This window comes from Arachis stenosperma, chromosome 6, assembly GCF_014773155.1.
Source record: "Arachis stenosperma cultivar V10309 chromosome 6, arast.V10309.gnm1.PFL2, whole genome shotgun sequence".
NCBI classification, from domain to species: domain Eukaryota; kingdom Viridiplantae; phylum Streptophyta; class Magnoliopsida; order Fabales; family Fabaceae; genus Arachis; species Arachis stenosperma.
In genome coordinates, this window is record NC_080382.1 from 74,441,211 (window position 1) to 74,451,221 (window position 10,011).

The window sequence follows — 10,011 nt, forward strand, 5'->3', positions numbered from 1 at the left end:
CTATCCAACATGGGAGTGAGGACTCACAACAATCAGACATGCAGAAGATGATGAAGACGTGTTACCGAGCCTGTATGAAGGTCCAAGTCGCACAGCACGGGATTTTAACGATCTATTGTCAGATGGAGAACAGGAGTTATATCCCGGATGCTCAAAGTACTCCAAATTATCATTTTTAGTGAAGCTTTATCATATCAAGTGTATGTGCGGTGTGAGTGACAAGGCAATGACAATGATTCTTGACTTACTGCGGGACGCATTCGAACAAACAAAACTTCCAAAGACGGTGTATGAAGCCAGGAAGACAATAAGAAAGCTGGGTATTGAATATGCCAAGATAGATGCTTGTCCAAATGATTGTATGCTGTACCGAGGTGATGATGCGAACCTGACTAGGTGCAAGAAATGTGGGTGTTCAAGATGGAAGTAGAAGACTAAAAAGGGCTCTATATTTTAGGCTCAACGTACCAGTGAAGAGAAATGGAAAACTTATAGCAGCCAAGACCCTTCGTTACTTTTCCCTCATACCACGATTGCAGCGGTTATTCATGTGCAGCAAGACATCGAGTGATATGTTATGGCATAAATAGGCGTCTAATAACGATGGTTTCCTTAGGCATCCAAGGGACGCTGAAGCATGGAAAAAGTTTGATGCAAAGTATACTAATTTTTCGGCGGATCCGCGCAATGTTCGCCTAGCCTTGGCGAGCGATGGATTTAATCCCTTTCGGAATATGAGCACAAAGTACTCCATCTGGCCTGTGATAATTATTCTGTATAATCTACCACCCTGGATTTGCATGAAGCAGACATCTTTCATTCTATCCACGCTTATTCCTAGGCCAAAAATGCCAAGTAACGACATAGATGTTTATTTGCAGCCTTTGATAGATGAGTTGAAGCAATTATGGGATGGCGTTGAAACCTACGATGCCAAAGAGGGAAACACTTTCAAGATGTGTGCGGCACTAATGTGGACTATCAGCGACTTTCCAGGATTGGGAAACCTATCTGGCTGGAATATGCACAGTGGGTTAGCCTGTCCTACGTGTAACTTGGATGCTAAGCCACATCGGCTGAAAGACAGTAAAAAATGGTGTTTCATGGGCCATCAACGCTTTTTAAATCAGGGACACAAATACAGACTAGACCGGAATAGATTTGACGGGCAGATCGAAAGTAGAGATCCGCCAAAGAAGTTATCCGAAACAAATGTATTGAGGCAACAGTCTAATGTGCACGTTTCATTTGGAAAGAGTTCAAGTGTGACATCTAAAAAAAGACGCAATGGCCAGGATGCGGATGAAGATGATTCACATTGGAAGAAGAAGAGTGTTTTCTTTGACCTCCCGTACTGGGAGGATCAGATGTTGCGTCATAACCTCGATGTGATGCATATAGAGAAAAACGTGTGTGACAATGTGGTCTTCCCTATCTTAACCGATAGCAGCAAATCAAAGGACAGTCTTAAAGCTCGCAGAGATTTACAATGCATGGGTATAATGCCTGAATTATGGCCGGGGGAAGGTGGTAAATATCCTTCTACAATATTTGCGATGTCAAATTCACAGAGGGATATTTTCCTGAAGACTTTGCAGAATGTGATATTTCCAAATGGTTACTCTAGCAACGTTGCTCGTTGTGTTGATTTACGACAGCGCAAGTTATCTGGGTTGAAAAGTCATGACTGTCATATTCTGATGAAACAATTACTCCCAATTTTGGTAAAGTTTTCACTTTCGAGTCCGGTGTCCAATGTGATTGCAAATTTGTCATCATTTTTTCGAGAACTTTGTGGAAAAGCCATAAATCCTATGCAGCTTGCTGAGCTTCAGAATCATGTTGTGCAAACCTTGTGTCAAATGGAAATGATTTTTCCTCCATCCTTCTTCACCGTCATGGTTCACCTCACCGTGCATCTCGTTGATGAGGTTACTCTTGGTGGACCCGTACATTATAGGTGGATGTATCCAATAGAAAGGTTAGCTTACTGATAAACCCCTTTAGTACATTCAAATCAATTAATTGTGTATATACTGAGCATTTTATTGTATTTATATAAAAGGTATTTAGGACGTCTGAAGCAATATGTTTGTAATAGAGCACAACCGGAAGGCTCAATTGCAGAAGGCTATTTATCTGAGGAAATCCTGACTTTCTGTTCTAGGTATTTGGATAATATTAAGACTAGAATCAACCGACCAGGGCGAGTTGACGATGAGCCTGTTGACGTTCCTCACAATTTAGGGGAGAGTATCTTCCCAGCTATTAGCAAGGCATTAGGGGCAGTTTCGCATTTCGAACTCACTCCAATGGAAAAACATCAAGCTCATCGTCATGTGCTAGTCAACTGCGATGCCGTAGTTCCGTTCCTTGAGTAAGTATACGCATGTATTTCTAAAACACCAATGTAACTCTTTTACCCCAGTTTCTAGTTGGACTAATTTTCTTCTCTACAATAAAGTACATTTAGGGAAAAGACAAAGCGAAGCATGCGTCATCAGACAAGGTCCCCAGCTAAGATTGATAGTGTCGTCCATGCAGAATTTCCTCGGTGGTTCAATGCTCAGGTTGACAGAATACTAACCTGACCAATGTTTTTTTAGCCTGGAATTAGTACTATATTAAAACCGACTTTAATATAAAGCATGAATGTTATGTGGTTCCAGGTTCTTCTGGAAAGTACTATTCAATCGAAAGAGCTGAAGTTGCTTGCGTGCGGTCCCATGATTCAGGCCAGACGTTTTGGGGCGTATAATGTTAACGGGTACAAGTTTTGAACTGTCACAAAGGAAAACGGGATGAAAACACAAAATAGTGGAGTATATGTATCATCTAATACGAGAAGTTATGCAAGCATGCGTGATAATAGAGTGGCTGTTGGTGGTGTTCCGTATTACAGAAAAATTGTAGACATAATTGAACTGAATTACAGCTGTTCCTTCACAGTGGTATTGTTCAAATGTGTTTGGGCTGATACCACTACCAGTAGAGGCATCAAACAAGACCACTTGGGGCTTACTAGCATTAATTTTTCTCGTCCAATACACACTGGTAATCGTGAGGAAGATGAACCGTATATATTGGCATCAGAAGCTCAGCTTGTATACTATGTGAATGATGAAGTAGCTAAAGAATGGAGTGTTGTGGTTCATGTGAAACCAAGGGATTTGTATGACATGGGAGAAGAGAATGAAGAAGCTGAAGTTGGTTTTTCTCCACAGCCAGGGTTGAACATGTCAGCGGAAGGTGACATTGGAAATTTACTGTTGACAAGGGAGGAAGATATAGAAGACCTCATAGAAAATGCCTCAGAGAATTTCGATGATGTCGCGTAATGCTTCGTATGAAGCATTTTAATGTGATTTAAAAATGATCTTTTTGTCATTAACTAAGTTAAATAAACTCAGCATTGTACGTTATTTTCTTTGGTTACTTTACACTTGTGTAGTTTTCTTTTGCAGTTAAATATTTATGTTATTGTGAATCCTCATGAGTAAAAGTCGACTTTTTGGTTCTTTCATCGATTTTAATATGGAAATGTTAGTTTACGTTAAATCTTTATTCCTTCTATAGTTGTTGTTTTTCTTAGGGTTGCATTTTTTATAATATTGCTATGTATTACGTAATATAATTTCACTAGTGTTACGTTTTGAAAACAATAGTGAACATAACATGACGGTGGAACAGAATTGATGAAAAATGAGGACTTTTCGTCATCCTCTACAAGCACAACAATTGCTACAGAGCTTATGTTTAAGAAAATTGCACAAACTACTAACAAGGGTGATGGTAATTGTCAAAAATTTGCGTTTAGTAATAAAATTGTCTTAGCATCTTGTAGTTTGGTTTTTTTTCTAAGCTAGTATTTAATGACTCCAGAGTTCTCAATTTCTTTTATGTATACTCATTCTGTTATGTGCATGTTGATATTTTAAGTCTTACCTGAATATTCCGGAGAAATAGTTCCTGACAGTCTAGATGGAGAAGAGTCTGATCAGAGGACAATTTAGATGATGTATCCTCTGTCGCAATCGATAGATCCATGCAGTTTGATCTGAATAAGGTTTCGGATGAAGAGGATAAAACTTTAGAAGACCAACAAGATAAACAAGATGATATACATGTTAAGAAAAGGTGCTTTGATCTGAATAAATTGCCATGGTATGGAGATGAAATATCAGATCCTCTAAAACGTGAAGCCTATAGATTCATAACAGAGTTTTTTTTGCCAGGTCAATACGACGTTGGAGAGAAAGTTTGATCTTTTATTATAACAGTTACGCTGATTTCCTTAGTTTAATGAGTTTGGTCTTTATTCTTGATTTAGGTTTAGTAAGGCATAACTTCAAAGAGGAGTAACTTTGATTTATGTTCTCTTGAACTTTATTTTAACTTCATAAATATCATAGTTTGATTTTATTTTCTTCTTTCATATCCATGATTCCCTACTTAATTTTTAAATGCCAATAGCGTAATCAAGTAAATCATTTTGGTAAATTTGTTCACATGAGTTTACATATATATAGTTTACAAGTAACTTGTGAATTTTTTTTAACGTAAAATGAATGTAGAAAAAGTGTTACGAGTTTATGTAACAATGATTTAAATATATGTAGCTTCAGATAGTAGTCGTTACTTAACTAAATTAAACCTAAATAGTTATTGCTAAAGAGATCTAATGAAATACATAGTAATACGCATTTTGCGGCTCTAAACCGCCGCAGAATACCAAACAGGAAGCCACCGGCGGCCATATCGCAGCGATTTTAGAAAAGACGCCACAAAATGCAAAACTGACGGTCATATAGCGGCGGTATGAAAAAAACCGCTGCTAAATTCAAACTTGACAGCAATATAGCAGCGGTTTGTAAAAAACCGCCGCTAAATGTCAGCCTGTTAGCAGCCCTACCACCTAACCGCTGCTATATGCGCTGCCCTATGTTTTTTGCGGCGGTTTTGCCAAACCGCTGCAAAATTTCCACCGCTATCTGCCGGATTTGTTGTAGTGATTTTGCAATAATTTTTAATCAAACATAATTAGTGACAAGTTGAAACACACGTTAATGGTGATAGATTGATATTAATATCAACCAATAATAATAATAATAATAATAATAATAATAATAATAATAATAATAATAACAATAGAAAAAATCTAAACAGCACACACATTATATTTTATAAAAACAAAATATATTTTATAAATAATTAAGATATCAATAATAAAAAATAAAAGATTAAACATAAATTTATAATTCTAATTATCATAAATTGAAACTAATATCAATAATTAATTTTTATAATTATTTTTGTACTACTAAAGATGATATATAGTTTCTTTTGTGGTTCAAGAGTCTAGATCTGAGAGTCAAAGCATTTTTTTTAATTTGTTATTCTTTCTTGATTACTTTTTAGAATAAGAATGTATTCTTCATTTTTCATCGAAGTTGATCATTTTAAAGTACAAGTTACAATTTTTTTTTCGTATTTTTTATGTAGTCATTCTATTATATTATTCTTTTGATATTTTGATAATTGTTATTACTCCAACTTATTCTTTTCGTCTAACGTTCCAGTGCGATTGTCTTTTGTCACAATCGTTTACAATACACCACATCCATCAAATACCATCTCGAGTTGTATTCACTGATTCGGGTTCTAATTACATAGTTGTAAGAGTTCAATGAAGAGATAATGAACTTTATTTTACTTAGGGATGCTTAGATTTACTCATATATTATGACCAACCTAATGGAATGGGGTAAAGTTAGTTTTCTTAGGAGGAGCTCGATTGTTAATTGAGTAATTGTTTCCAAGGAGCTTTGTATTCCAAGTTCATATTCCATCCTATCTATGTTTTCTATGTCAGACCGAAAATCTTCGAAGTGGAACATATAATGAGATTGAATTTCTTCAATTTAGGTTCAGTTTCGCTAAATTTGTGTCAAGTTTGGAGATATAATTTCAAAGATTGGTACTGTATTTAAATTTTCTTCTTTAAAATTTTTCGTAATAAAAATAGTTTTATAACATATTGTGATTTTTTTTCAGAAACCACTGGCCTTCTGGTGCATCAATACGATGCCGCTAATGGGAATAAAAGTCAATTTAGTTTCTCGGTGTGACTATTCTATACTTTGTCGCATTACATGGATAATAGATGATGAAATTTATTTAACAAGAGGATAGTCTAAATTTGCATGGATTCTAATTGTTCGAGTTGACGACGTTTTTTCGGTTGGTTGTTGTTATGATAATCTAATCTATATATGTCAAAGAATTAGAATAGCTTAAATATTATTTTACTAATTTAATTCTAATATAGCATTTGATTAAATTAGTTTAAAAGAAATTTAAATTATTACTTCAAATTATATATTACGACTGTTATTTTTTAGATATGTTATTCTAAATTTTTAATATGAAATTTTTTTTCTATGTTTAAATTTGTTTTTATTTTTATTTGCAAGCATTATAACTAAATTGAAAATAAAATAGTTAAATTAACAAATCTACTAATAATAAATAATACATTTAATATGACAATTATTTCTATCAATGATGTAAAATTATTGTATGGAAATTATTAATTAAATAATATACTAATTTAATAGATACGATTATACTAGATATAGAAATAATTAAAATATATTAATTTAAAATCTACAATTATGAATAAGATAACCGTTAACTAATGTCAAGAAATTACGGCTATAATAACTAAACAAATAAATATATACTAAAAATAAGATAACTACTAACTAAACAATTAATATATTCGGGTAACATAAATAAGAACACTATTAAATCATAACAAAATCATAGATTTTTAATTTTGAGAATTAAGTGTACATAATTATAATAATTTATTTTAAAATAAATAATCAAATTAATTTAGCATTAATTGTATATTTTATTTTTAATTTAGAGTAGATCAATTTTAAACTATATATGTCCATTAATGTATTATGTGATTGTAAATTTTTATATCTAAAATTTATATTTTTCTTAACGATTATTATGTCTGTTAGGTTATGTTCTAACTTTAAATTTAATATAATGTTAAATTACCATAATTTAAAAAAATTACTATGATTTATAAAGATTACAGGTAAATAATACTAATAATAAATAATTATTGAATAATTGTACACTCAAAAATAATTATATATATATAGATATATGAAGATAAATAATCATAATAAAAAAGAATTAATATATGTGACTTAAATATATTTACATACAATTAATATATATATATATATATATATTTAACAAAATAAATATATACAAAGAACAAAAAAAATATTAATTAAACAATTAACATATACATACACACAATAATAAAAAAATTATCGTAATTGATGAATATTACACGTACATGACATGAATAATAAGGAACAAAAAAAATTATTAAATGATTTTAGACTCAAAATGAAATAATCATAATAAAAAAATAATTCATATATGTGACTTAAATATATTTACGGGGTTAAGTATAATTTTGGTCCTTAACAAAAAGCCGAAATTTTATTTTATTTTCGGTCTTTTTTCGTAACAAAATGGTCCCGAAGGTTTAACTTAGTTTTAAAACCGTCCTTCGGACTAAATGCCCATTTCCCTTCTTTTCCAAAATCAAGCATAAGCAGAAGCAGAAGCAGAAAAAGAAGCAGAACCAGAAGGAACAACAACAATGAATTAACAATGTAATCAAGCAGGAGCAGGAGCAGAAATAGAAGTAGGAGCAGAACAACAACAATAATGAATCAACAATGTAATCAAGCAGAAGCAAGAACAGGAGCAGGAGCAGAAACAGAAGCAAGAGCAGAATAACAACAACAACAACAATGAAACATCAATGTAATCAATTAGAAGCAGAAGCAACCAGAAGCAACAATAATCAGTAATCAACAACATAATAGAAGCAGGAGCAGAAGAAGAATGCAAGCAGAAGCAGAAGTCGGCGAGCTACCGGAAACCGCCAACACAGCCATCATAGTGCCACAACCCTTTTCTTTTTTTCTCTTCGTGCTACCCTAGCGCCACTGTCACAGCGTGACCTCTTCTTCTCCCTCGGCTTACCACCGAAGTCTTCCCCTGTTCTTACCTCGAACCAGAACCCACCGCCATCGAGCACCTCCGCCGAGCCAAGAGGTGTAGTGGCGAGATCCAGCGACCGAATGACGACGAGCAGCGACGGTGGCCCTTCCCCCCTCCCCCTCTTCTTCCCTGAACGAACTCCCCCCCCCCCCGCGAATCCCTTTCCCACTTATTCAGCGTGTTCTTTTTTTTAGTTAGAGGTATTTTTGGAATAAAAATTAAAAATTTGATAAAAAAGGACGATTTTAAAACAAATTGGAACCTTTGGGACCATTTTATAACGAAAAAAGGTCGGAGACGAAATAAATTTTTGGCATCTACGTTGGGGGACCAAAATCATACTGATGAGCGGATAATTTATACGCTTTTTGGCATTATTTTTAGGAAGATTTTAGCATGATCTAGTTACTTTTAGGGATATTTTCATTATTTTTTATGCTAAATTCACATTTCTGGACTTTACTATGAGTTTGTGTGTTTTTCTGTGATTTCAGGTATTTTCTGGCTGAAATTGAGGGACCTGAGCAAAACTCTGATAGGAGGCTGACAAGGGACTGCTGATGTTGTTGGAATCTGACCTCCCTGCACTCGAAATGGATTTTCTGGAGCTACAGAACTCCAAATGGCGCGCTCTTAACGGCGTTAGAAAGTAGACATCTAGAGCTTTCCAGCAATATATAATAGTCCATACTTTATTCGTGATTAGACGACGTAAACTGGCGCTCAACGCCAGTTCCATGCTGCATTCTGGAGTCAAACGCCAGAAACACGTCATGAACCAAAGTTGAACGCCCAAAACATGTTACAACTTGACGTTCAACTCCAAGAGAAGCCTCAGCTCGTGGATAGATCAAGCTCAGCCCAATCACACACCAAGTGGGCCCCAGAAGTGAATTTATGCATCAATTACTTACCTTTGTAAACCCTAGTAGCTAGTTTAGTATAAATAGAACTTTTTACTAGTTTATTAGGTGTCTTTGATCATTCGGTCTTGTGACCACGTTTGGGGGCTGGCCATTTGGCCATGCCTGAACCTCTTTCACTTATGTATTTTCAACGGTGGAGTTTCTACACACCATAGATTAAGGGTGTGGAGCTCTGCTGTACCTCAAGTTTCAATGCAATTACTACTATTTTCTATTCAATTCGATTTATTCCTGTTCTAAGATATTCGTTGCACCTCAACTTGATGAATGTGATGATCCGTGACACTCATCATCATTCTCACCTATGAACGTGCGTGACTGACAACCACTTCCGTTCTACCTTAGACCGGGCGCATATCTCTTGGATTCCTTAATCAGAATCTTCGTGGTATAAGCTAGAATTGATGACGGCATTCATGGGAATCTGGAAAGTCTAACCTTGTCTGTGGTATTCCGAGTAGGATTCTGGGATTGAATGACTATGACGAGCTTCAAACTCCTGAAGGCTGGGCATTAGTGACAGACGCAAAAGAATCACGGGATTCTATTCCAGCCTGATTGAGAACCGACAGATGATTAGCCGTGCTGTGACAGAGCATTTGGACCATTTTTAGTGAGAGGATGGGATGTAGCAATTGACAACGGTGATGCCCTACATACAGCTTACCATGGAAAGGAGTAAGAAGGATTGAATGAAAGCAGTAGGAAAGCAGAGATTCAACAGGGACAAGCATCTCCATACGCTTATCTGAAATTCCCACCATTAATTTACATAAGTATTTCTATCCTATTTTATTTATCTTTTAATTATCTAATCCAATCACATTTGAATCAGCCTGACTGAGACCTACAAGATGACCATAGATTGCTTCATACCAACAATCTCCGTGCGATCGACCCTTACTCACGTAAGGTATTACTTGGATGACCCAGTGCACTTGCTGGTTAGTTGTGCGGAGTTGTGACTAAGTGTAATTCACGT

At 35.0% G+C, this 10,011-nt stretch overlaps 1 protein-coding gene across 1 annotated transcript; it reads left to right on the top strand.

Moving 5' to 3' along the window:
* Window positions 1-848: 848 nt before the first annotated feature.
* On the top strand, window positions 849-2,780 carry LOC130934194 (uncharacterized). The gene is made up of 4 exons (XM_057863782.1): window positions 849-1,981; window positions 2,066-2,377; window positions 2,465-2,570; window positions 2,670-2,780. The coding sequence occupies exons 1-4, from the start codon at window positions 849-851 to the stop codon at window positions 2,778-2,780; spliced, it is 1,662 nt and encodes a 553-aa protein (XP_057719765.1).
* The last annotated feature ends 7,231 nt before the right edge of the window (window positions 2,781-10,011 follow it).

Excerpts from the sequence above, each read along its gene's own strand:
- LOC130934194 (XM_057863782.1), top strand. The coding sequence starts at position 849 with ATGCCAAGTAACGACATAGATGTTTATTTGCAGCCTTTGATAGATGAG. Across the intron at positions 1,982-2,065 it reads TGGATGTATCCAATAGAAAG|GTATTTAGGACGTCTGAAGC; the intron begins GTTAGCTTACTG and ends TTTATATAAAAG. Across the intron at positions 2,571-2,669 it reads CTCGGTGGTTCAATGCTCAG|GTTCTTCTGGAAAGTACTAT; the intron begins GTTGACAGAATA and ends ATGTGGTTCCAG.